The sequence below is a fragment of the Phallusia mammillata genome, chromosome 7, assembly GCF_965637545.1.
Source record: "Phallusia mammillata chromosome 7, kaPhaMamm4.hap1.1, whole genome shotgun sequence".
Lineage (NCBI taxonomy): Eukaryota > Metazoa > Chordata > Ascidiacea > Phlebobranchia > Ascidiidae > Phallusia > Phallusia mammillata.
The window spans coordinates 15,046,306-15,073,949 of NC_137258.1; the positions used below are offsets into that span (position 1 = coordinate 15,046,306).

At 37.7% G+C, this 27,644-nt stretch overlaps 3 protein-coding genes, 1 long non-coding RNA gene and 1 pseudogene across 8 annotated transcripts in view; 3 read left to right on the forward strand and 2 right to left on the reverse strand.

Annotated features, from left to right (window-relative positions):
* Nucleotides 1–658: 658 nt before the first annotated feature.
* On the reverse strand, nt 659–3,665 carry LOC145239721 (uncharacterized; annotated as a pseudogene).
* Nucleotides 3,666–6,274: 2,609 nt separating this feature from the next.
* Nucleotides 6,275–17,751, forward strand: LOC145239722 (uncharacterized). Its single transcript, XM_080103119.1, is given in 4 exon segments — nt 6,275–9,279; nt 12,972–13,208; nt 13,240–13,277; nt 13,279–17,751. Coding segments are annotated over 4 exon segments (750 nt in total). The 5' UTR covers nt 6,275–8,897; the 3' UTR covers nt 13,372–17,751.
* LOC145239719 (uncharacterized) lies at nt 9,304–12,787 on the forward strand. The gene is made up of 3 exons (XM_080103118.1): nt 9,304–12,484; nt 12,557–12,616; nt 12,680–12,787. The coding sequence occupies exon 1, from the start codon at nt 9,895–9,897 to the stop codon at nt 10,777–10,779; it is 885 nt and encodes a 294-aa protein (XP_079959244.1). The 5' UTR covers nt 9,304–9,894; the 3' UTR covers nt 10,780–12,484; nt 12,557–12,616; nt 12,680–12,787.
* A 2,279-nt stretch (nt 17,752–20,030) lies between the features above and the next one.
* On the reverse strand, nt 20,031–22,379 carry LOC145239720 (uncharacterized). 3 transcript variants are annotated; one of them, XR_013862366.1, is made up of 3 exons: nt 21,588–22,379; nt 20,946–21,481; nt 20,031–20,309 (listed from the first exon to the last, which is right to left on the reverse strand). It is a non-coding gene; the product is annotated as an uncharacterized LOC145239720 (long non-coding RNA). The 3 variants fall into 3 exon arrangements; XR_013862365.1 differs by lacking the exon at nt 20,031–20,309 and having other exon boundaries at nt 20,377–21,024; nt 21,384–21,481; nt 21,588–22,374; XR_013862364.1 differs by lacking the exon at nt 20,031–20,309 and having other exon boundaries at nt 20,377–21,039; nt 21,384–21,481; nt 21,588–22,374.
* Nucleotides 22,380–22,955: 576 nt separating this feature from the next.
* The window catches only part of LOC145239716 (uncharacterized), a 40,076-nt gene continuing 35,387 nt past the window's right edge, over nt 22,956–27,644 (forward strand). The window contains exons 1-2 of one of the 3 annotated variants that reach the window (XM_080103115.1): nt 22,956–23,211; nt 25,815–26,008. In XM_080103115.1, the coding sequence (XP_079959241.1) occupies nt 23,109–23,211; nt 25,815–26,008 (297 nt within the window). In that variant the 5' untranslated portion in view covers nt 22,956–23,108. The remainder of the gene's footprint in view (nt 23,212–25,814; nt 26,009–27,644) is intronic. The other 2 variants (XM_080103114.1, XM_080103116.1) reach the window with 2 other exon arrangements.

A 27,644-nucleotide genomic window follows, 5' to 3' on the forward strand; every position in this document is an offset into this window, starting at 1 on the left:
TTTGGAGATGGGCTCTTCGCTTGTTTCGGTCTCGTACGCGTTTACTTTTGGGAGGTTCAGGTTTGCCAAATAAGAGTCGATTTGTAACTGCGTAACTGTATACCTGGTCACCGTTTTTTAGACGGTTAATCGATTTTTTTACAACATGGCGTTTTTCTAAATTAAGAAAATATTTCGTGTTTTTTTCGCCTTTTTCGGCCCAAAGAGTTCTACTTCTGATTATCGCCCCTTTTGTTTTGTTTTCCACGAGAACATCCAAACTTTTTTTTAATTGTGTTAATTTTACTGGAGCGTTTGGATCAAGAAGAGAACCGTTGGTTCGACTAATTTTCTCCTCGAGCGCTTCTATATTTCGCTCCAGTTCATTCTGGCGAGCAGTGTTTTCTTTTTTAAGTCTCGCACTGAATTCAATCGAGACGCCGCGAAGTACCGCTTTAAGGGCGTCCCATCTAACGTGGGGATTCACGTGATTAGCCGGGTTGGTTATTATGTAATCCGTTTTCCTCACTAGTTCAATGTATTGTTTATTATCTAACAGACGCGTGTTGAGCTTCCAGTAGCCTTTGCCGTGTACATTAGGCGCCACATTTAAAGTCATGGTCACAATTTTGTGATCAGACATAATACCTGTAACAATATTAGCGCTCGTAACATTGGTTAATAACGATTTTGAGGTTAAAAAGAAATCAATACGGGTCGCCACCATTGGATTTGTTTGAATCCTCGAGTACTTTCTCGCATCGCCGTGCCGATGTCTAAATACATCATATAGCTCAAGTGTACTCATATATGCCTGCACAGTGGCTCGCGAATTTTTGTTTGCATGCGGGGGCCCACGATTTTTGTCCAAAGTTGAATTTATGATAACGTTAAAGTCCCCTCCTACAATCATGTCGCCGTCAGCAGCTGATATTAGCCGGGTAAAAAAATATTAAAAAAGTCCGGGTTGTCGTTGTTCGGTCCGTAAATATTTGCTATCGTTAAATTTCTATTTCCGATTTTTACCGATGTAATCAAAAACCTCCCGTTCGGATCAGCTGCCTGTTCAATCACTGAGTATGTTAGGTTTTTGGAAAATAATATGGCCACACCCTTGCTACGATTTGTACCGTGTGCCCAAACGATTTCTCCACCCCATTCCATCTGCCAAAGTTTTTCATCTTTATAAGAACAATGAGTTTCCTGTATTAGGGAGATATGATATTTTTTATCTCTAATGTACTTAAAGATTGATTTTCGTTTGGTTGGGTCACGGATTCCAGCAACTTTAAACGAAGCGACAGTGATAGACATTAGAAAAAAAATCAGGAATTAAATACACAAACAGTCTAGCTCTTATATCCGTTCCACCCCTAGGTCCATGTCCCATTCATATTCGAACCCGCATGAGCATCTATATGGTTTGCTCGGTTCGATGCATTCAGCCGTTTTTTTCCCACAACTACAATGAATCAATTTATATTTACACAGATAATTGGAGCACTCTTTGCTCAATGTGAGATGTGGGACAAGATTGATAGTTTTACACACACATGCAATAGAATACCTTTCGCATTGTATGCATTCGAATAGATTTCCCTCCGTGGTAAACTCCGGTTGAAACTGCTTGCAGCAGGGCATCCATCGCATGATCGATTGACATTTTGGACAGTTAATTGTCTTTTCCTTCATCGGTACCAATATAGATGTTTCTTCGTCGTAGCAAGCCTTTACAATACTGAAGTCATTCTTGCATTTGTAGCAATAGAAATGCGTTGAATCTGGGGCCAAGAAACTCTCGGTATGACATTCAGGACATATGAGTGAGATCGGTGTTTCGCATAAGCTTTGCGACTTGCTGTTAGGCAAGATCTCGGGGCTTGTTCTAAATCTCTTTTAAAGATTGGTTTTCTGAGGGTTCGGGTTATTATCTTCAAACCTCGGGGAGAGATTAGGGTTCCTTCCCGGGAATGTCTCGACGGGAAATTCCCGGGATTTCCCGGCAAAGTTACGTTCCCGAATCCCGGGAAATTTGTTTTGAATTCCCGGGAAACAGACAATTAAGCAAAAACGTGTTAATTTTGTGAAAAAATAACGGAAATGTTCAAATTTCTGCTAACTGAAACGAAAATATGGCGTTTTGTAATTTTAATCACAAAGTAAGTAAGCGTTTTTATACGAGGTGGTAAACTATTTTCGCGAAAATGCCCTACCTAGCGGTACTAGAAATAACGAATTTATTTTTCGTAATTTCCGAATGTTGTTAACGTTAAAGAAGCTTGCAAATATAGTTTTAATCGACAAAATCATGACTAATTAGATGCCCCTATCGAAAATAAACTAATTTTAGCGTTGCAATGACGTAATTATTCACGAAAAAGTAGGCACTTTTTCGGTCGGGAATCCCGGGAATTCCCGGGAAATGAAAAAATTATTTCCCGATTCCCGGGAATGAAAAAATCCGGGAAATAGAGGAACCCTAGGAGAGATGCCCTGTGGTAGTTGGAGCTTCGATGTTGGTGTAGTTTTCGTGGTTGTTTTGTTTATCTTTCCCCGTCTGTAATCCAACGCATGGGAAGGTCTTATCAGGATCGGCCTCCACGCGCTCGAGTGGCGCAGGTGAGCTGGTCCTGATAAGGTTTGACAGTTCCATTCATCTCCCTTCCGTGATTTCTTCTCTGTGCATTAATTTTGTTTTGCAGTTGTGGGTAATCATTTTTCCGTTTAGGACAATTGACTTGTTTGTGTCCTGCCTCACCACAGTATTTACACGTAAATTGTTGTCCATGATAGGTTACGCAGAACTCGTAGCCATGAACTGTGATATAGCTCGGGATTGGGTTTACTGATATATCTGATTTATTCATGGATGCTATACGCATACCTGAAAGTAGTCCTTCCTTGTCCTTCCTGTGGGTCATTTTTCTAACTTCCCCATACCGTTGACACAGTGCCTCAGCAATTACTTCATTATTAAAGGGAATAGGAACCCATCCAATACCAACATTGATAATGTCACTTTCGAAAATTCGAATACTTTTTATATATTCTACTTCAGCGAGCTTGTTTTGCAGTTCCAAGACGTTCTGTCTAGTTGTGCAGGTCACATCGACCTGCGTTCCTTTCATTTCCGCAATTCCCAGAACTTTTTTGATTGGAAAATCTATCTCCTTTAATAATTTCCATAAATCCTCACGTTTAAGCATTCTATCCGCTTTGAAACTTAAACAGTTTGGCCTTCTTAGCGCACTCCCCGCGCTCTTCACCGTCGCTTGTGCATAACTCTCACTCGCCTTCTCCATTTAGATGCGCACTCTACGAGTGTCTGACTTAGTGTGTGTATAGAATTTATTTTATGGCGAAGGTGCGATTTATAATGTCATAGCGCCCTCTAACGGAGCTGCTATGCTTCTTCACAAGTACGAGCGGCTGTGTTCTACTTTAAACTTGAAACGGAAACGACAGTATAAACAAGAGGAAGTATGCGTAATGATGAACAAACACCTTATGTTTGTGCAGAACATTCTAGAATAGCCAAATGACTCAAAATGTCTTAGAAAACTTGTTGTGACGAGTGAAACACATTTCCTGTTGTTGTATGAAATGCTCTTGCACACGAAAATTCTCACGTTCATGTCAACATTGTACACATTAATATCATGAGCGCTACAAAAGCTCCCCCCCCCCCCCCAAAAAAAAGGGTGTTAAATGTGTTTGAATGAAAAACACATTTCGAAATCCTACAAAATTTGCGTGCGACACTTTACAAGCGACAAAAAAAAACACTAAAAACGCTGGGTGACGATGGAATGAAACAATTACTTTGCGTTGCAATGATAAATAATGTCATAAATTCTGGTCAAATATGGGTATTGACTCTGCAATTCTTGTAGTAGATATGGTGGCATGAGCGAAACAGCAATCAATATGACAGTGAATATGTCGATAATCATAACGTATGCAAATATAGATTAGCAAAAATGGTTAAAAACAGGGACACTATTACTTTTTTTTCTCTTCTTTTTTTTGTATGTATATACACAACGTAAATATGACAATATACAAAAATGTAAGTTGCCCTATTGCCTTAATCACGAAGTTTACATTAACATTGCGTTCAATAAGTATGATACAATATATACATATTTTGGGTAGCGAGGCAACAGGGTAAATTCTGCACTTTACTAACAATGGCGAAATGGTTCAAAAACAACATGCAAAATAATTTAATTGTTTGATGTAAAAAGTTAGTGCTATGCAATTAGATATATATTGACTCTTTCCGATAAACTTTGGAAGCTAATTTTAATAGGAACGATGTATGAATTGAAGTAAGATTATATGTGAACAAGGGTAATGTTGGCGTTAATCTATTTACGAGTAAAGGGCTGGCTGAAATGTTAACGCCGTGTGAAAAGCTCAGATAGCTGATTGTCGTCGAATTGCTTCCTGTTGATCTTGTTGTTGTTTGACGTCTGAGTTCATCTGTTTTTGTACTGTCACGTGTGTGATGGCGTGGCCGGTAAAAAAGGTGGTTAATAGTAGTGATGCACCGAACCCGTCTAAGAAGGTTCGGGCCGAACCTAAAAAATCCCCTTTCTTATCGATGTTTTCAATTGAACCTTGTGTTGTTGGTGCGAGTGAACTCAATTTTGACAAACTAAAATCACATTCACAATGTGTAAGCTTTACTAAACTTATAATTGTTTGCGGACTAACTTATATGTGGCTCGTGTTTTATAGATGCAACAAATAGTTCATTTTTGATGTTTCATATGGGCGAAAAGGAAAATTAAGGCCTTAATTCCATGCAATAAAAAAGTTCGGTTTCGGCCGAATTTTCAAAAAAGTTCGGGCCGAAACCGAAACATTGGAATACAACGGGTTCGGCCGAAATGTTTCGGTCCACCGAAACTTCGGTGCATCACTAGTTAATAGCACTGCAAAACTGGTCATACGATTGCAAATAATTAAGTTGGTGCCAATTGTTGCACGTTGGTACCCACTTGAGAGAAAGTATCGTTCGATCGTGGCTCATAATTTTGTAGGCTTGTAAATAGTAGGAGCTCGTGGCTCGAAATGTCTGTTTGTAGACTTGTGAATAGTTGGAGCTCGTGGCTCGAAATGTCTGTTTGTAGACTTGTAAACAGCTGGAGTTCGATGCTCGAAGTGGTATGCACCATGCAGACAAATATGGCGTAGAACGACGTCGTGTTTCGGTTAGGATGCTTGTTTTCTTGGGTTTGGGCAATTGTCCCCAGCGTAACTGAGCTCACTTGTTTTTGACAGGTTGGTCGTTTACATGTAGCCTAATATTTGAGTGTGGAAAATGTGTGATCTTATTAAACAGCTCAAGCCAGGGAGTCAATACATATCATGCAGCGTTAGTAGTAAAACAAGAACGTTTCCGACTTGACAAAACCATTGACATGAAACGTGAAACATAAATTGACGGTGAGACACATCGAAGCACACGTTTAAAGTTTGACACTCGTAAAATATTTACTTAGGCTATATTAATTTTTAATGTACCAAATTATTAATGCATACACACAACTAAACATGCAAGTATACAAAGCTGATTTATCTTATAAAGTGTTACATATCGAATAAAATATACATTTCACAACATAGAAAATAGTCAAGAGCAGATTTCACACGCACTTACTTAAGAAAGGAAACACGTCTCCATCGGCGCGAACGCGTGAATGTTAATTCCGTGATCTTGGAAGTCGGATTGTTCCTCCTCTTTTGTTTCTGATTCCCATGGGATGTCGGTGGCGCTGCACATAACTAAAATGTCTGGTTGTGCTCGAAAAGTCTCTGGTAAGTTCGGTCGAGCGTCAGGGCAATCTGTGAGTAACCCTTGTCCAAATGACGACTTATTCGAACGGTTCGGGGCACCACTTTGAACGTGCTGTGCGAACCTCACTTGTAAGGTACCATTTTGTAGCGACATCTGTCTGCGCTGGAAACGAGTTCGGAATGCGTGTAGTAACTTCGGGGCACCACTTTGTAGGCGAACCTGCCTCGATGACGACTTGTTAAAGGCGGCTACAGTGTAAACTATAATGTTCATTGCAAATTGTTTGGTGAGTCTGATCTTTGTATCTCAATAACAGCTGCTGATTAACAGCCACACAGGGTGTCTCTTCTTTCCTTGTATTCTTGAGTAAACGTTTCAAAGGCGAACGATTAAATCAGCTTCCACATCCCCCAAAGGGAGAAAAATAGAAGAAAAACGACTAATAGAAGACTTAAAAATAGACTACTAGAAGACCAAAAATAGTCTAAGTAGACCGGCGCAGAGTTGCAAGCGGGCCCGAAATGTGAGCCCGAACCGGAAAGTATAAGCCCGGCCCGAGCCCGAAACGTTTTTGCAAAGCCCGTTTAGGCCCGAAATTTTGATTAACAGGCCTATCCACGAAAGCCTTGCAACAAAGGATGAGAAAGAAAACAGATAAAAACAACAAACACAATGAACAATAGTAGACAATGGGGTAAACAATACGTTTTAGAGGAAGGTGGGCATTAGGTCAAAGCTAGAGAATTGTTACTTAGCTGAGCGATTTTATTTAAAAAAACAGTGGCGGAAACGGTAAGTCAGGCCCGTTTTCTCACAAATACCTAAGCCCGAACCCGGCCCGAAAAGCCTGGCCCGACTTGCAACTCTGGACCGGCGACAAAGTCGAAAACAAGCTATTTAAAGAAATGCGAAAACTTGCTTTTACAGTAACCTTTTTTCCTTTAGGCTAAGTTATAGAATTTTTTTAGCGTTTTTTTTTATTATTGCGATAACTAAGACACGAAGAAAGGCAGATACATGAAAGTACAACAGAACAAAGAGACAAACGCTAAGTATTTAGCGGCATTCAGAGGCCAGACCACTTGACTAAGCACTCTGCACGTTTTTTTCTTTTAGTAGCAATAATTAGTTCAGACTGTTTCGTTATTTTTAATGCGTTAATAAATCTGTTCACAGTAGGTTTGTTTTGTGCATATTTACATTGGTATATTACAAACCGGGCACATAAAAATATACAATTTAACAATGGTGTAACAGAACTGTACGAATAGGTTCCAAATAAACATAACGCTACATTCGGTTTAATATTCAGTAATAGTTTGCGAGAGATCCAAGAAGTAACATTTTCCCAATATAGGGCGACAACTTTACAAGTGTAAAACAAATGAAAAGTGGTTTCAGGGAAACTTTGGCAGAAAACGCACTTTTCTGAAGTTACTATGCCAAAATTGTATAGTTTATTATTTGTTATTACCGCTCTTAAGTTTAATTTGATTTGAAACGCCCTTAATTTTGTTTCTAAGGTACAGTTATACGTGTTCCTGTACACCTCCCTCCAGTTGGGCTTTTCTGTACTAATCCCAATGTCGGTTTCCCATTTTTTCTGTTCTTGTGTTGGCGGTTCTGATGTGTGATCTTTTACGAAGGTGTAAGTTTCTTTGATTGTGCCGCGCAGGGCTGTGGTATGCAACCAAGTTGGTTCAGTTTCAGTGGGTACTCTGTTGGTTTGTCGGTCGTTTGTATCCCAATTCTCTGGGATTGCGGCGACTAATTTGATAAAATTGGTGAAATCTTGATTTGTTGGCTTAAAGTTAAATTTGAGGGCAAGTTCCTAATCACCATCATTGTTAAGTAGATCAAGATGACTGAAAATACCAGCGCGAATTAGAGGTGGCATGTAAAAGGGTTTTAGGCGTGATCGGACTTCTCTATTTAACCAAAGGGGTCAATAAACATTAGCGGGGAGATTCGTAAGTTTTGCGAATTTTTTGCAGGCAGGCGACGTAACTCGAAAATGCTCCAGATAACTCGTTTAGACGCGACTAAACCCGTATTTAGTGCAGGTAACCTTTTTTGACGCGACGGAACTTGTAGTTGGTGCGACGTAACTCGAAAATGCCACAGGTAACTCGTTTAGACTCGATCAAAGACGTAAGTAGTGCAGGTAACTTTTTTCGACACCACGAAACTTGTAGTTGGTGCGACCAATGATACTATACAACAGAGGTGGGCGGATCGGGAAATTTGAGATCCGAAATCCGATCCTGAATTGTGATTTTCCGATCCGCTCCTGATCCAAAATTTTCGAGCAACAATAAGATCCGATCCGAAAAATATCCGAAAATTTTCTAATTTTATTAGAACTGCTTAGTTCACTACAAAAATTATCTAAATGTAACATCTAGCCTGAAACAACAAAGAAATATTAACATCTCACAACATAAAAGAAATATAACCTCCATTGAAGTATGCAACTTCTTAGTCATCAAAATTTCACCTTCTATAACGGCGTATAACGCGTCCTTTACTCCCTTGTTGCACGTTACTGTTTACGGTAGGCCTACTATGTCATGTGATAACCAGATTTTACTACAACACAAAAACACAGGACACACTCATAACCTTATGAGTCATAAGGGTGCACAACTGCACACGGCACACAGCAAACATGTTCAATTCAAGTTTCTATTTATATTGCCTTCGGCGGTTACTTGAATACTTGCCCCATACAATTTCAGCCTTCTTGACAAAAATGTAATCCTTCCTGATATTTTGTGCACTAGGCCTATGCAGTATGCACTCAGTATGCAGGGGGGAAAGAATGATATTTTATACAAAAATTCACAAATATTATATTATTTTCCCTGAGTATGTTGTACAAAAAAATGGATTGGATAATCCGGATCCTGATTCGACAGCTGTAAAGTAGCATCCGGATCCGATCCGGTATCCGTCAAAAAACGAAGATCCTGCCGGATCACGATCCGGTATCCGGATCCATGCCCAACTCTGCTATTCAACACGATCGGACACTCGTTTGCCTTTTTCTTTGTTGGTTTCATTGCGTGAGAGTTGCCTTTTTCTTTTTTTGTTTCTGCCGTCACACGCTTCAATGAGTTTACATGTGGAAGTGCTTGTAGACGCTAGCTACATACCGTCGAGTGTAAAGTCGAACTTTGAAATGGATGAAAACGAAAGTACTTGCTTCAATGAGGCAATTGAACAGATTATTGTTGAAATTGAACTATCTATGATGGAAAACGAAGATTCAAGCGTAAATTGTGATGTATGTTTAAAGCAGTTCACATCTTTGAAAGGAATGGATATGCACAAAAAAAGAAAACACCAGCCCAATCACTCTCAAAATGCACTAGATCCCCCTAAATTAGTGGAGTTATGGACTGAAGCTTCAGAAAAGGCTGCCACCTATACCGGCGCGGAACCAGCAGTAACGACACTGACCCAAAATCTTAGTGCCTCTGTATCGGATTCCTGTGATACATCGAATTTCGCATTTTAACCTTCTGATAATATCGCTGTGAACAACGCCTAAATTAATGACGCATAAAACTAGTCTCGTTCCTGGATTCCTAAAGAACGCACTCAATTTAAAAGGCAGTAAACCTTCTGAACAGTTATTGATAACGCCAGATATGTACGCTTCATCTCGTGCCGCTACCATGCCTAACGCTGGTCGTTCGGACGCTATAGTTTATACTAGTAGCGAATCAACTGGGTCCGACGATACTGATTGGTATAACGATATCAAGGGCCATAAGCCTTCTACAAGCGCTACCTCGCATTGTACGGTTTCAGATAATAATGTGCCGGCCAATTCTGTAAAAACGCCGTCGGCAGCATTGTCTTTTTCCGTGCCTCAAACGCAATTGAGTTATTCCGTCCAGCCGTCAACTATTAACCAAGCCGCATCGTTGTTTTTACCGCCTAGCCAAGCAACGCGTGCACCGTATTCCACGTCTCGTTATCCTGTCGTTCCTGCACCTAATTTTGGTATAAGCGAACTTGCACCTGCCGCATCATCCGTCGCTAAAATTAAAATACCTCCGATGTGGCAGGATTCTGTAAAGTTGTGACTTGCATCGGTGGAAATGACTTTTCAAACCCACCAAGTAACTTCTGACGCGGTGAAGTTTAATTTAATTGTCTCTTCGCTTAACCAAGAGCAAGCGCAAAGGATTGGCCACGTTATTTTAGGAGATGTCCGTTACCGTACCTACGATAATTTAAAGCAGGCCCTCTTAAAGGCATTTGGTGGCAATCCTATTACTGAGGTTCATGAGTTGTTGCATGATGTAACGTTGGAAAATAAGCGCCCTAGTGTCTTATTGAATAGGATGAAGATTCTTCTTGGTAACTACAAGGATTTGAGTCCCGACGCTGAAAAGTTGTTGAAAAAGTTGTTTTATGACAGGTTGCCAGCTCACATCCGCATGATTCTGGCGCCTGATTATGGCTTGTCAGTTGACGCGTTTGCTGAAAAGGCTGATCAAATCACTTTGATTAGCGAGCCAACAAGGTTTCAGCCTGATAAGGTGGTTGAAAGGGTTGCGAATGTCTCTGGTGATAAAGATATGTTTGCTAACACGCAAATCCTGATAAACGATAACATTGAAAAGCGTTTGCGTGAAGTTACAGAGGAGTTGAAGGCTATTAAATCGGCTCAAACGGTTGCGTCTGTTGCCCCTCGTTTCCAAGAACCTAGAAGGCAGAATGGCGGGTACAATGGGTATAATAATTATAGAGGACGAAATGGCAATTATCGTCCGAACGGTCGGGTCCCAAACTCGCAATATCGCCCGAGGCAATGGAACTATGGCGGGCAGCCAAGACATCAGGGTCCTCGATTTCCTCAGATGCCATCTCCTGATTTATGTTATTATCATAACATGTATGGGTCTGATGCGACAACGTGTGTTCCACCTTGCGCTCTTAACCGTCAAAAAAACGGGCAGCGTCCCTCTCATAAAAGGTGAACGATGCAGAGGGCAAGAAACGTTTTCGTACTTTCACCATTTTTGATAAAAATAATAAGCTGAATTTTCTTGTTGATACTGGTAGTGCGCTGAGCCTTATTCCCCGTAACTTGGCACGTGAATTTTGTCCAAGTTTACCTGTAAATATGAAATGTGCGCTTGGTAACGAATTCCAGTCGTACGGGGAAGTTGAGTTGTCTCTTAATTTTAATTTTGGTCGTTTCACGTGGACCTTTCTTGTTTGTGACGTTGATTCTTGTATTCTAGGCGCCGATTTTTTGAACAATTTTGAGTTGTTAGTTGACGTAAAAGGCAAACGTTTGTTGCGGGTTAAAAAGGAAACGGGAAAAAGGCCCGCTAATCGCATTTTTTCAGTTAAGAACGATTGTTTCGTCCAGCCACAAGGAGAGGTGGCGCGAAGTTTTAAAATAGCTGATGAGAGGCAAAGTGTCGCTCCTAACGACGTTGATTGTGTACAAGACGATCGCTATAGGCGCATATTAAAACAGTTTCCAGAGCTTACTCAGCACATTTCGGTTGACCGACCTGTTAAGCACAATGTAATGCATAGAATTGTGACGTCAGGAAGGCCAGTGTCGTGTCGGCCTAGACGATTGTCGCCCGAGGCACTGCATGTCGCTAGAGAGCATTTTGCAAAGCTAGAAAAGCAAGGCATTGTACGTCCGTCCACAAGCCCTTGGAGTTCAGCCTTACATTGCGTGCCTAAACGAGATAATTCTCTCCGATTTGTCGGTGATTTTAGGCGGCTTAATGTATTAACGGAAAATGACACTTATCCATATCCATTACCATATTTACGAGATTTTTGTAATAATTTGCATGGCAAGCGAGTTTTCAGTTTGGGAACCACTGGCCTAGACGATTGTCGCCCGAGGCACTGCATGTCGCTAGAGAGCATTTCGCAAAGCTAGAAAAGCAAGGCATTGTACGTCCGTCCAGACAATAGGAACACTCCGAATCTGACTCAAATCTGACCAAACAAACCTATTGCTGAATAAATCAAGTCTAAATGACGCCAAGCATTACCTTTAATATTTACAAGTCTATATTTCAGCGAAACAAAACAACAGCGCTACAATCAGTTGAACATACCACACCAGTACCAAACAGCACTTAGTTATTATCTTACTGTCTTCTGTGTTCACTATTTCAGGGGTTGTAAAATGCTTGTTTATATAGCGATAGTGTCACGAGACTAGTTGCATAACATATACACGCGAAATGCTTATTATGTTCTGCCGTAGTTTGCAAACACTTACGTGTGAAAATTCGTTCAAGACGTTGCAAATACTTAGTACGAAAGGTCGTTTAAGACATTGCAACAAAACAAAACACATTGTAAGAATTTCTCTGCGCTCTTATTAGTTGTTTATGGGACCTCATGTTATACGCTTCATTGCGCATTGCACAACAAACGTTTGATTGTTGCGTCACTCCTGCGCATGCGCGAACTGTAGCGTGGCTGATATCATTTCCAAGTTTGTGTGTCAGGGTTTGTCTGTTTCTGCCCGTGTCGATTGGTTAGCGATTGGAATTTATGTGTAATGCTGTCGTAGTTGTGTAAGCTAACTTGTCTATATATTATTGCAGCTGTGAAATATAGTGGCGAACTGTAAAGATTAATTGGATTGAATTTAACTGAAATTCGATTGGCGATCTTGTGATTCTGTGCATTGCTGTCGTGGTAAGCTTTCTTGCATATGTTTCTAACTTAAAGTGTTCGAATTTAATCTAACTTTGAATGTAAATATTACAGTTGTGACATCCGATCGCCTGTAAACTGCACAGTCGTGTTGACTGCAAGTACATATTGCTGGTGAGTGAATCGTATGTGCTGTGACGTCATAATGCCTTATTCATGTGTGATATGTTATTTCAGCTTTGCCACTCACTGAGTTACCTCTGTGGGCCATTTCTCACAGTTAAAAAACTGCATTGCTACGTGACTGAGATTGATTGTATTCGCCGATTAAAGCATTTCATTTGATGGTGTCTGTCGGTGTTCTGGTTACGTACGTTGCAGTAATTACGGAGATTGCAGAGGTGACCTGTTGCGCTGTCCGAAGAAGCTGGCCACTTTTCTAAGGGGACTGCGTTACACACATAATTAATATTGCATGCGACACAATGTTTGAATTTAAAGTCCAAAGTTTGATCCATGAAATCCAGAGTCCGATACACCTCCATCCTTGCTGCCTACGAATCAAGTCAGAGCGCAACTGCTTTCACGCGCAGGTTTCTGACCTTGTTTTATAACGACCAATTGACCACAGCCACACAGGCTGTAATGAGCGAAATCTTGCCAACCTTGGCAAACAGGAAAAATCTTTCACCAGGCCTTTTAATCAAAAGTAATGGAGAAAGGGCACTGAATGATATTGAGAAGGAAGTGTGCTGTTATATTGGTGGTAGCATAGATTACTTATGATGGTGGTAGAGTTATAAGAAGCCTGTACCATAAAACTGGTGACCCTTTCTTTATAAGCCTTCGAGGAGAAAATCCGAGCAAATACAAAAACTGCTGGGGAATTTCCGAAATGTGTCAAACAGTGTTTATTTCCACTGAACTGAAAATAAAAAACGTTCTCTCAAAGCCTAAACCAGAATTAGACCCCTTGCTTATAGCCGAAGAAATTATTGATGAAAGTTTGCACATACTTGAACGCTACTTGGATGAGCATGACAACACAATAAATTATGTACTGGATGGACTTTCCCAAGTGATTAAAAAATATGTTCGCACTCGTGACCACGCCTATGCTAAACGTGTCACTCAACTTTTTCAACAGAAAAAGTTTATTACCAAGAAAAACAAAGGAAAAGGACCAAGAAGCTCTCTGAGAACAGATCTGAAATTAATTTCCTAATATAATAAAATGGGCTATTTTCCACTTACATATGTGTGTATTTTTTTTATTTTTGTTTGGAAAAAAATCTTATTGACTTGAAATAAATAGGTATATAAGTCAAATTTAACTCATACTTTTATTTATGAATTAAAATTAAAAATGCACACAAGTACAAAATTAAATGAAAAACCGTTAGGAGGCCAGCACACATTCCAAATCATAACATTAAATGATAATGCCAAAGAAAAGCGGTATATATAGTCTCTATTACAAACAAACAACTGAAAAACAATAACAAAAAAAGAGAAACAATTCTAAACATAAAAAGACAAAATATTAAACTTTTTCACCACAAAAACTAACGTTTCCATTGTTTCTTTTAATTGATCTGGTAAAGTTAATATTGTGCATCCTGTGACTGAATTCGTTAACATTTGGGTTTCTGCTATAACCACCAGACTCTCTACCATTTCCGAAAAATGCTTCTAAAACATCTTGAGAGAGCCTTTTTAGTATTACGTACTCCGCACCTTGTGCCAGTAACTCACGTGTAACTGCAACAAGAGACTGAGCTGTAAATATTAAACCTTCATGAGTGGCCTTAGATAATTTCATCTGTTGCTTCTCAGAATCTTGGAAATACTCCCCATTTTGTTTTCGCCTAAATTCCACATTTTGTGACCATTGATTCAGAAAACCAACAAAAGATGTTTCCAGCCATATTAGTCGCTCATCTTCAGGGTGAAATATCGGTGCTTTTTTAGGGTTACTCTGCCCCAAAGAACTATTACAAATATCAAAGAAATCATTCATTAATTTTAGAAATTTGGCAAAAATTGGGTGTCCTTTGGATTTTATGGCATCTGCCATGCTGTTCGACAGAATTTGAGCAGCATAGTTTACTTTCATTTTGTCATAAGTGCTTGGATAAAGGTGCTGAATGGAAATTTTGTGCAGGTTTGTTAAAGTTTGAGGGCCAGTAGCTTGATTCTCATGGTACAGGTTGCAAATAGTTGACCATGTCATGTCCTTTCCATTCCAAAGATACTTAGTTCCCCCTGGTTTGCTGCTTAGTAAGTTGTTTCTTGTTGTCTTTATTAGATGGCTAGGGTCACTGACAAAATACAGTTTCCTAAAAAACATTGCTCCTTAGTTTAGGTGTAATATAGATTGCAACAAAAATGTACTTTGGGGGATTTAGTTGATGGGGACAACATGCTTGATTTTCACTGGCACCTGCAAGCTGTTGGAACATTTGCCTGTTGCTTGAACATCCATCACCTGTAGTACGAATGACAAAAAAGCAGTTAAATCCCTTGCAAGGAATCGAATACAATAAAAATCTACAATAAATATCATTCATGCATAAAACTTAATTTACAGATCCAATAAGAGTGTCCACCCACCTATTACAACCATACACCAAAGGTTTGATAGGTAATATAGTTTGGTAATTGTTTTTAAAATAGTAGACGTCAATTCCCATCCAACAGCACCTACACTTCCGAAATGTCCAATCATGTAAGAAATTGTTGCATTTGTGATACCTGCAAATTTGATCAGAATAATGTGACTCTTTTTAGGAATTGGGGAACTAATGTTTATGATTAAAACGCATAGTTAATTATACTTAAAAATTTAATCATACCTTTTACATATATTCCTAGAACATGTGAAGCTAAGGGTTGGTTGTTGTAGCATCCAGAGCCACTATTTGCAAAGTCAACATAACCAATAAATTTGTTTGTTGATGATTGAAAAACAAGTTCTTCTGCAAGATACATATTATTATGTACCAGCAGGTTCCTTGAATTGTTTCATTCAATTACGAATCAATGGTCTACTTTGTATTTTACCTCTTACTTTCATCTCATCTACAATAACCATAACTTGACGTGAATGGTCACTTATGTTGCATTGAGTAAACAAACTTTTTAAAAGGTTGTCATCAATTCCAGTATCTGGCCGTAAAGCGTTTCTAAGTAACATATTATATGTTAAAAAAATGTGCCACTTCGTGAAAAAAATGTGATAAAATGGGACATTTTACCGATATCGCCTAAGAGTTCGTTGAGAAGGCAAGACAAGCAATCCAGTATCCTGTAACATTTTGTAAGCTTTTGGGCCCTTTCCATACAGCATTAATGAGTACCTACACATGATGAATATACATGACCGCTATACTCAATATATATATTTTTCAAAAATTGTACTAACTTGGGTGGGATTTTTTTTCAGTTAAATTTAATTTTGTTTGTTGAGACCAAAAGAGATCATGAAATTTATCAATTGTACCATTTTCCTTCTCTAAAATACAGATATATGAATTGATTTTTTCACACTTCAGCTAAACAGAATAAACCTTTTCAAAAATACTGGCCTGTCAGTAAACATTGTTGAATATCATCATGCACATCCTTTTCTAAAGTTATTTGTTTTGCAGGGTTTTGTAACAGATCATCAATTTGGGCTTGTAAATGACATATTCTGCAAATATACATTTCTATCATACTAGTCTTTAGATACTTTCTCGATTAATGTAAACTTGTTACTGCTGTCAGTGCCCTCAATTAAATAAACATAAGTCTTACTTTTCCTGTTTATCTACTAATGTTTCCTTTACCCTGGAACCTAATGATCTGGACACTGAAACTTTTTGTAGTGGTTGATGCAATACAACTTTTCTGTAACAGACGCGTTCTTTTATCCTTTTTTGAATTGTCTCTTCTTCATTTTTGCACTTTTTACATATGTCATGGCCCTTCTCCACAAATAAAATGCAATCAGTATTTCTGAGGAAAAAACAATCGTTTGTGAATAAACACACCTGTGCTCAAGCAAATCAACTTGTAACTACTGAGACTCTAACCTGGTTGCATAATGTGTTATCATTGGTGGACTATTTTCAAATGGCTTGCATGAACTGTGTTTTCTTTAACTTCAAGAGTAACTTTTCCTGGCCATCCTAAATGATGAACATCAATTTGCATATTATCATTAACATAAACTGAATACTCCTCCTGGTCATATTGACTTGATTTGGATATGTGTATATTGGAATCTGACACGTTTTTAACCTTCCAGGAGTTTGACGTGGCCACGTACTGCTTTGCTGCACTGACAAATGTTGCAAATGTTTTGTATAAACATTTTTCTACAAAAACTCGGTGTTTCGGTGGTCTACGCTCAACTGCAGTACTGGAATATAATTTTTTAGGCATGTGAAAGATTGGGATGGCCCCTGTCCTTAACACCTTTCGCTTCTTGGCTGTAAAAGATGTTAGGTCGGTCACCTTATTGTCTAAAATTATGCAATACAGCTCTGTAAACTCCTTGTACCTAGTTATAACAGACTTACCTTGCACAAAATCCTCTTCAGCAAAGTGTTTGTCACATATTTTGACACTGTCTCGTAAAAACAAATCATGAATATCACGATCAGCTCGCAGTGACAAAATAATGCATTCCAACTTTTTAGCCCAGTCCTTTTTGTCAGATGGACAAAACCTTTTCGCTGGTACGCTGTACAAGGGGTTCGGGCGTTTTCCAGCACACCCCGGAATGCAACAATGCTTTGACATTTTTAAATAACAGATAATCAAAGATCCCTGAAACGTTTAACCGAGTAAAATTGGCAAAAGAGCACGAAAATTGGAAGACTTAACCAACAAGCTGCACTTTGCGGAAGGAAACTACCCGTCCGTAACGTAATCTCAGTGGTGCGTGACACGGCAGAAACATCTGATTGGTTAAGACAGAAGTGTCCGATCGTGTTGTATCATAGATAACTTAATTCACTAGATGCGCAACTCGGCGAAATCGCTCAGACAGGTCACGCTTGAATGAACCAGTACACATTGGCTTCTTTACAATGGCGGGCAATGGGTGAAGAGTGAAGATATTGGCAAAAAACCGCAATTTATTGCATTAAACGTCAAATAACTTTAGAATTGAAGTGATAATAAACTTGCAGGTTACGTAAGTGCCATGTATCTCGTGTATTTTATTCGTTTTTAGAAGTTTATTGTGTGTTTTAAAAGGATCACTAACCGTTTTTGTTTGATTGATTTTGTATGTTAAATATACCATGGACAAGACTAAATTCTCGTATTTGTGATTTAGTTGTATTTCTGTGTAATAGCTAGGTTAGCTACACCGTGCCAGCAAATGGCAAAAAATCTTTGTTTAAAATTTGCAATCCTGAATTTCAATGCAACTCTGATATGAAGAAACATTACAGCAATTTACAAAAATGTGTGCTCTCATTGCGTGACCCAACTTAGGGAGACATAATACATGCTTCATAAAGAAACGTAATATTAATTTCCTTTTAACCCACTTCTGTTGTCAAAATTAAACAGTAATTATTTTAGAGCGTTCATATGTGTAGATCACTTTGAAAAAAGCGATCTGCTGATTATCGGTTGCAGAAAAAAGTTAAAAATTGGTGCTTTGCCACCAAAAAAAATTCCTAAACAGCAGTACAGGACAAAATTGGTAACATTGCCCATGAACATATAAATGTTTATTACAGCTAAAATCATTTGTTGTGGCCAAGACAAGCAGAAAAGCACCATTTGACAGAAAGGTTCTTTCATAAGTTAAACACCACAGCGTTAAAAGTGTTGAGAAAGCTTTTTAACAATTAGGTCCTCAGCTGAAAGTTAGTACACACTTCTTAAGTTAACAATTCATTTTAAACAACAAGTTGTACAACATTTAGAAAAGTGGTCATTTTATAGAAAAGGCAAATACCTTTTGGTAGAACAATATAAAAATAAAATTGTTAAAGCATACATAAGGTACAGTTATGTTTATTATGAATTAATCTGGGTTTCTGTATGTTATAATTTTTGTGGTAGACTTTGCATCTCAAGCAATGTTGAGGTTGAATGGGCTCCATTTTATGGATGGTGAGTTAAACCACTATCCTTGGGTATTACTCCATTGAGGAAATCAACTTTAAATGCATTTTTAAGTATAACACCTGCTTTTAAAACAAGATAGTTTTTACCATTAGGCTTTTATTGTTTTGTTTTTTTGCATCATTACAGGGGAGTTGGATAACTTTAAACTTTGTACGGGAGTAAGCAGGAAAAAACAAGAATATTAACAAACATGTCATACAAGCATGGAACGCCCTGACAGGCACAACCATAATTCGCTCACCTCACTGCAATGTAGCCAGTAGATATGGCAACACATTTAAAACTAGATCACCTAATCTTCAAACACAGTAACAGAAAAAGAGCCGGTAATGTGTAAAATGTGTGCAAAGTATGGCAAAAAATGGAATGCAACAGAGTGCAGCAAATGAAATCCAGTGCAACTAGTGAAGAAGAATTGGTAACAGTGGATGACCGAATTCATTAGGATATCTTGGTATGCAGATTCAAATGTTTCTCATTTAATTTTGGAACAGTAATGTGTCATTTCCCATCTGCAGGATTTGGTTGAAAGTCAAAAACACTCACTAATGAGTGGCAAGCCTCATTTTTTAAAAATGCAATGTAAAAATGCTTCAAAGACCATTAATCGGAGACGGTACCACCCTGATGTGGTTCATTGGGTAATTGAGTTGTTTGCTAGAGCTTCAGCAGCATATAATCATCTCAGAACCAGTGGTGTTCTTATATTGCCACCATCACGTACTTCACAGTAGTACAGGTATAAGTTGCAATTTACACATAATTTTTTGAACTGACATATCATCACACAATCCTAAAAAACACTGTAGATTGTTAAAAATATTGGCGCATACTGGTGCATGTGGTATCAACCAATCGGCAGTCAATGCTCTGTGGATGAAAAGTTAGTTAACAGCAGCAATTTATGCACTTTTTCATGTTTTTTTTAAAATTTATTATTTTCATGTAGTCAAAAAAATTGTTATTCTAGGAAGGCCTAAGGCCACTTAGTTGGATTTATTGACTACGGGGCCAGAAATGCAGACACCATAATGGCAACCCATATATGTAGCAAGGTGGTACACATAATGCAAATTGTCCAATTCAGCGAATTCAAAGTCCAAACTTGCTACATAAATAAGGTTAATTGCCATTTTTTTATGATATTATTAAGAAAATTCCAAAAACTAAAACATTTTTATCAAACTAAACGTCGCAGCTCAAAAAACTATCGACAAGAGGACAAAATATGTGTATGTTCTTACCAATGCACACGAAATGTGTACTTGTTCATTCAAGCGTGCAACATCTGAAGGAAGGCAAAACCAATACATTCGCGTTCATGGTAATTAAATTAGATTAGTTAAAATAAAAATGTTTAAAAAATACATCAACATAACATAACATAAGTCAACTGATTTTAACCAGGAAATAAAGATTTTCTAACTTATGATATATATACATATGAGAGTTGATAATTGTTGCAACAATGGCAATAGCACATGGATTCGGCAGAAGTTTAAAGTTCTGTCACGAGAAGTTTGTTTCCGTATTTCGAAACCCAAAGAAACAAGAAATTTTACCCTTTTCCTGTTTTTCTGCAATTATTTTTTCCCTCTTTTAGGAAACATAAATTTCCCTTTTTTCTGCTTTTCCTTTCTTTTCTGCTTTTAGAGTTGATTTCCTGCGTTTCCCGCTTTTCTTCTTTAGTGTACCCCATTTTTAACACAGACATATTGTGACCAAAATGACTCTAAAATATAAATTAATTTTATCTCATTTCACATGGAAAGTTTTTCTGTAAAATCAAGACCACAAAGCTGTGCAAATACTATTTTATTTTCAATATGCACCAACCTACTACAGGATAGATGAGTTCTTAAAAATGACATACAATCTTAACATAAAATGCATGCAACTGTTTAATGCCTACTGTAAAGCAAACATGTGTGCGATTTTCTGAAAACGTTTAAAATTGTACAATATTAATTATAATTAATAATAATTATTGAAGTCATATTTCTGTTTCTAAGCATTGTTTCATGTTCCACATTCTGTGTTGTAACACTTTACTGTTTGTGTCAGTGCATTGCAAAAAGCTGTTTTATTAACAAGTAAAACACTCAAAAATATCTGGGAAACATTGTGTCCTTAGTTAGAGAGCATGTCAGTTTGTGACTGTCATTAAAAAGGAAAATTTAGGTTGTCAAAATTGTACTGTAAATGAACCAATAAACCTACAAAAACGTCCATGACCATAGTAATATAGTCATAAAAAACAAAAAAAATACTTCCAAAGCATACAACTATTGAATTACTTATTAGTGAAAATACCAAAACAAACAAATAAGCTAAAAGATGTGGCGGGTTCGTAAATATAATGAAAAACCTTTCGTTATATGTGCAGCTACTGCTGTTACTTTCACAGCAGCTAATTCTTCCTCCAGCATGTAAAAATAGGCCAATCACTTTAAGAAAAAAATCTGCATTAAAAATGTAAAAAATTAGAGCCCATCATCCTATCTTAGAATGGAGTAATTTGACATAAATATTCTACCAAAAAAATACTATTTAAGTCAATGGACAACCAATTCTATGTTGGTGTCTACATGATTATAATCTAATTAACAACACCTGGACAACACTTATTCATCATTCCTTTCAACATGTTTTACTGACTGTGGAGTGCAAACAGTGGCAAAGAAAAACTATTCCTTTTAAACCGAAAGAAAAAAACTACCTTGGCAACTGATTTACATATGATTAGAGCAAAGATTTTGTTAAAATACATTGAGAGAATATGACCATATACACACTGCAAAGATACCTGTGCACAACCTTCAGTCTGATTATACCAGCTGTTGAGTGTTTGTGTGCGTGTATGCAAAGTGGATTGTGAAGAAAGAGAGTGTAAAGTACCAAAATCTACATTAGAATATAGAAAAAAAATTTAAAGCTATTTCTGGAAACTGCAATCTAAATTACAGTCACAAAACAACATGCACAGTATGCAGTAATAGTAACAACTGACTTAATTTCTTGTTGTTGCTGTCATCAACAGTTCCATATTTCCTGTGCAAACATTGCCCATTTGCAAGAAGCATCTTTCGTTTGTTCATGAGAAAAGCTGAGTTTGGAGAGATCATTCAGAATCAATACTGTTGAAAAGATCCAGAACTTATATATGATAAGTTTCTAAACAACATAGTTTTTATTATTTTTGGTAAGTATTTTGTTTGCTTTTTAAAACAAGTATTTTTGGTTAACTTTTTTTTTTAAATGAAATCCCTTCCAAAAAACAGGTAGTTTTAATTAAAAATTTTATTGTGTTTCTTTTTTGTAAAGCTGCAGTATGACACAATAAACAATGTCTGTTGTTTGGCCACCTGATATCTATCTCACATACTCATTGCTGAATTTACATTTATCGCCCTATATTCAATTCACAACTTGTTTAAACAGATTTCATTTCAAAATCAGATAAAGCTTTGCAGCCTGCCCCTCACTCCAGGTACAATATGGCTATTGGCGAAGGTCCTGGACAAAAAAAAAACGTAACAGAAAATCCAAAGAATAATATGTAACCACACTTTTCATAGTAGTGTGCTCGCTAAAGTTTTAAACTAGGTTGCAGACGACGTTCGCGCAGCCGTAATCACAACTTTGAGTTATCAATTGTGTCATTAAATTTTAAAAAAATTACTCAGTAATGGTCACATGTTTTCGCTTTATCACAGGCCACGCATCCTGGTTTCACCACGCGCCAAACTGAAATCATCCATCCATGACGGTAACAATCAACTGACAATAGTTACCGTAGTCAGACTGGAAAGACTGCATAAAAGTGCTTACCGCATCTAGTGAATTAAGTTATCTATGGTTTTACTCAGGCGGAATACCCTGCCAGACCAGCGAGTTTACATGATACAATATTACAATCATTCTCTCTTAGTGGTATATGCAACTTTTCCACAGGATAATCGAAATTCGAAATAGACCATCTTTACAATCAGCAATTACGATTGTTGCATCTTATATTTTAAATTGTTGCCTCATTGTTACCATTGTTTCCACACAACCATGAATATCAAAATTTATTGCCGTATTGTTTTTTAATGTAGGCTAGGTAGTAGCGTAAAAACCTCGCTACACTTGCAATATTTTTTTTGTCATGTTACACTGTAACAAATGTTGCAATAGTGCAGCCTTTGATTTACTTAAAAGTTTGTTTTTGGCCGTCAAAGTTGTTTGATTTTGAGACCCCTGTTGCAGAGTGTGTGTGTGTATCTGGATTATATATATATATATATTTTAAAAACATCCTTTTTTCTTTTATTTGCACCACACTATGACAGTTAAGAAATGTGATGTTGTATTATGAGGGGAAAATGGCATCTTTGTGCCTTACTCCAATACAATGTTTTCCTATAGATGTAACTTACATATGTATAAATTGATTAAAACTCTGAACTTTATAAAAAATAGTTAGAACTGAAACTGAACTTGAAATAAGTGCTGTTTTCATTGCATCTGTTTTAAAGAGTTACATGGCATGGATACCAAAAACTTAAAAGAAATTTGTCAACCTGCAAAAAAGATCAATGAACTCACTCCAAAGTGTAAAAATTCTTCTTCTGCAACATCTTCTTCTTTAGGTAGATATTTAGAAATGTTGTGCTTAAGTGTGCTGTGCTTTTATTATGGGTCCCCTTCCCTGAAGGGGACACATATTGTTTTTGTCCGTATTTTTTTTCTTCTGTCTAACGCTGGTTTGTAAGACGCGTTTGGTCAAGAAAGAGTGCTTCAAATTTATTCAAATTTACAGAGATGTTAGTTAATAATCTAAATTTGATCCTCCTGAAGTTTGACCCCGATTGACCCAGCAGTTCACCCACAGGCCCCCAAAACGTATTTTTTTTATAACGGCTGTACTGACTAAAGTACAGCGTCTTGGAATTTCTTGTTTTGTTGCTTGGTACAATGTAAGGTTTTTTAAAGAATTTTGTGTCTTTTTTCCGGATTCACCCATTTTCACCCTTTAAACCCTGAAATAATCGGTTTTAGTAACGCTGGCTTGTGAGACGCGTTTGGTCAAGAAAGAGTGCTGTAAATTTATTAAAATTTACAAAGATGTTAGTTAATAATCCAAATTTGATCCTCCTGAAGTTTGACCCCGATTGGCCCAGCGGTTCACCCACAGGCCCCAAAACGTAATTTTTTTAAAACCGTTGTACTGACTACAGTACAGCGTCTTGGAGTTTCATGCTTTGTTGTTTGGTGCAATGTAAGGTTTTTTAAAGAATTTTGTATCTTTTTTTTCGGATTCACCCATTTTTCACCCTTTAAAGCCCGAAATAATCAGTATTAGTTTTAAGGCAGAAATACAAGCCCTATGGTGCAGAAATATTTAAAAAAAATAACAATTGTTTAAGCAGGGTATTCGTTTAGTATTTAAAGTATTTACCTTTACAACCCATAATATGTGTACGCTATCAGTCAGATATAAGTCCCAAGGGAGGAATTCACTGGTTCATGATTAAGGCGGCAGAGCGGGAGTGCTCAGCTTGACATCCGGACAGACGTTTTACGAGACAGTCGTTTGGGTGATTAGAAATCAGCTGTTTTTTTAGGCAGCAATGCTGTGTCGTTTTATTGAGTTAGTACGCACATTTTCAGTTTTGGTTTTTAAACCTAAGACGTAATTTAAACTCGATAAACGTACTTCGGTTTCGTTTATGTCAGGCAAAACGTCGTTGATCAACATAAATATGAAAAAATAAACTTAACTTTTTCAAACGCCGCGATAATTGGTCTTTAAATTCTCGTTGTCAGCTTGGCCGCCGCATAACCACGGGTCACTAAAGGTCAACTTGTAGGCATTACAACACAGTTAAGAATTTTTCGTCATAACGTATCTTCTTTATTTTTGACAAATCAATTCAAGAATCAGTACTTCAGTGATGTATAAATTAGGCTGAACGGTAATGTTAAACACTAAGGACTGCATGATGTTAAAAACAGTGTCAAAAGGTCATTAAACGGTCGTTTTTGCGAAACAAAGTTAAGTGAAAAACAAGTTGTTATGTATACCTTTGTAGCAAACGACTTTTTTATTTAGTGTCTAATATAACAGTTAAGGCTTTCTAGGAAAATATGTGTTTAAAACTGAACTTGAACGACAATATCAAGGTCAAAGTAAGAGATTAAATTGAAAGTATTTTCTCCGTTCATTTTTCACAGATTTTTTGTAATTATATGACAATAATGATGCAAAAAGAATACGGACAAAAACTTTTAAAGTTAAGTTAATGCTTTGTAAAAAGATTGTCCTTAAGAATCTAAAAATAACTGCAACATAGGTTTACCGTATATCTGCATAAACACGTGTGTGGGGACCCATTCGTTTTTGCTTGCAAAAACAATCATACATGTAGATACAATGGTGTATAGCAGGGACGGGCAACTTCTCCATTCGGCGGGCCTGATATGGGAAAATGAAGTACTTGGCGGGCCGGATTCCTGAATCGATACATTAATCGCGTTTTTATCCAGTGATTTAAAATGGAATTTTGACCACCTAAACCAGGGGTGGGGAAACTTTCCTAAACCAAATACAAGTATATATGTCACAATTACAATACAGTCCAAACAATCTAACTGATATAACATAAATTTATTCACCACAGCAAATTTAATTCATACACCACCGACTTAGATACTGCTGAAGCACTAACTAGGCTACACGTGTGAAAACAAAGGAAACCGTGAAAGCAGGCCAAACACAAGGTTGGCAGTTATGTCGTAACCATGGACGTGTGCTGCAATGGTAACAACGGTGGGAAAGTTTGTTGCTATTGGGGAGCATTACTGTCCGTTGCAACTATAATTTGACGTAGTAAGCAAGTAGTGGGGGATTCCGGCAGACTGTGGCCGCGGGCCACATTACCACATAAGACCAGAAACTGTCTGCGGGCCGCTCAAAAGCACGTCGCGGGCCGGATGCGGCCCGCGGGCCGTATGTTGCCCGCCCCTGGTGTATAGTATAATAAATTGGTAAATATCGTATAGAATATATAAAATTGAAGTATATCAGAAAGCCACTTTTCTAGTTTTACTATATTTTACTAGTTTCTTGATTAATGATATTGTGTTACATCAGTTCCAATAAGAAATCAGATTCCTTATTCTCTGTCTGCAAAGTGCACTTTTATATATGAACATAAAAATGCTCTTTTATGATTTAGAATTTTAATTATAGGACTAAAACATGCATCTCCTTTCATACCCAAAACCACTGACAGTTCATGTCATTGCAATCAACACAATGAATCGGATGTTAGCATCATCAATCCATTTGAAAACCACATTACATTGGATAGTTTGCACCAACCATCTTTCAGTCCATCAGTATTTAAGTCTTCTAACCAAGATTCAAGTGAACTTTGCCCCAAGGTGAATATTGCTTTTACTTAAACTATTTATTGATGAGCCAAAAAGAGTACTTTGTTTGGCAACAATCCAAGTTTCAGAGCTACTTGACAAAACAAATGCATTTACAAGATTTTTACCTTTTTACTGAACAAGAATATATATATATATATACATGGGCGCAACTAGGGGGGCAGGTTCGTCGGCATGACAGGTCCCTTTTCTATCGGCGTTATTGCGAATAAAGGCTCTCATACAGCGCCGAAAACACGTTTGTTCGCATCAAAGCTAAAAATAACTTTCAACTCACAGGAGAAGCCGGTACAGCAGTAAATCGCTTCATCGGCATGTATTGCGATGGTAAAAACGAAGTTTCTGCGATGTATTTATACAACAACCTAAATAACCGCAACAACGATCTTTGTTGGGACTTGAAAACGTATTTACATGTAAACACACAAAAATAAAATGTTTATTGGCGTGGAGCTTCAGTCAAAAATCTTTAAACAACTTGTTTGTAATTTACGTCTACGTCTCTATGTAAAGCTATTATTGCAATTCCACTGAGACAGATTGAAAGATTAACGTGTAAACACCCAGTCGAACAAGTTTATTTGTTACGAAACAATGCCTTAGTTCAAAACGTCAATATACTATCACAATGGACTTTGTGACTTACAAGTGTTACTTTTCACGACATTAGAGGCCGTACAATCCAAGTACGAATCCCAGTTTTTTTTATAGTACAGACGAATCCGGTTAATCGCATCATCGATTTGCCACGGGTATTTGATGCGATTAACCGGATTATGCGATAATCCGATTGCTATGTAAACAGTACATGCCGTTAACAAAAGTGCTCATTTTCACTTCCCCAGCTAAAACAAAGTTGCAGTGCCGCTCAACTATGGCAACGGGGCAGTATTTTCTCTCTTTTGTTGCCGAGAATTGAAAAAAGTACTCTCAAGTCAAAACTAGATTTATTACTCTCAGCGCAATGCATGACGTCATGCTTCCTAACTGTCGTGGCTATGGTGCAATCGCCTAAGTGTGTTGAAGAAACAGTAGAAACGCACGCACACACACACACTCTTAGTTGGCACACACTCTTAGTTGGCGCGCACGCCACAGTTCTCTTGATTGTGCTTTCTCTTGCAGTAAGGTTTATTTGAAAAGATATGTTACATCGCATCGTAGCCAAGGGGTCCAACATTTAAATTTGGGAACTTCCCTATGAAGACGGTTTATGACGTTTTAGTCTTGTTTTGGGTTGTTTCCCATATACATGTGCCAGGCGTCTCGCTTCATATACACGTAAAATGGCCTGTTGTTTCTAACCTATTTCGTTTTCTAGTTCAAACCAACGTGTTAAGCGGCAAAGTGCTAGGTGCATATTTGTAATCAAGCCCAAACCCGAAAGTACACGACCGAAACCTAGTCAAACTTACAACTTTGGCACATTCTACAGCGCAAGGGCGCTAAGGCGAGCTGCATCATCAGTTTCTATTATAACCCGTTATACAATTGACAAAAAGAATAATTGATTTTAGCAAAACTTCAAAGACTCAGATTGTGGCGCTACTTTCTAGCAAAACTACAGCTGCAAGACTAGCGTGACTGTCACGTGATCAACGTGTGATCGTTGCTTCAAAAATTTAAA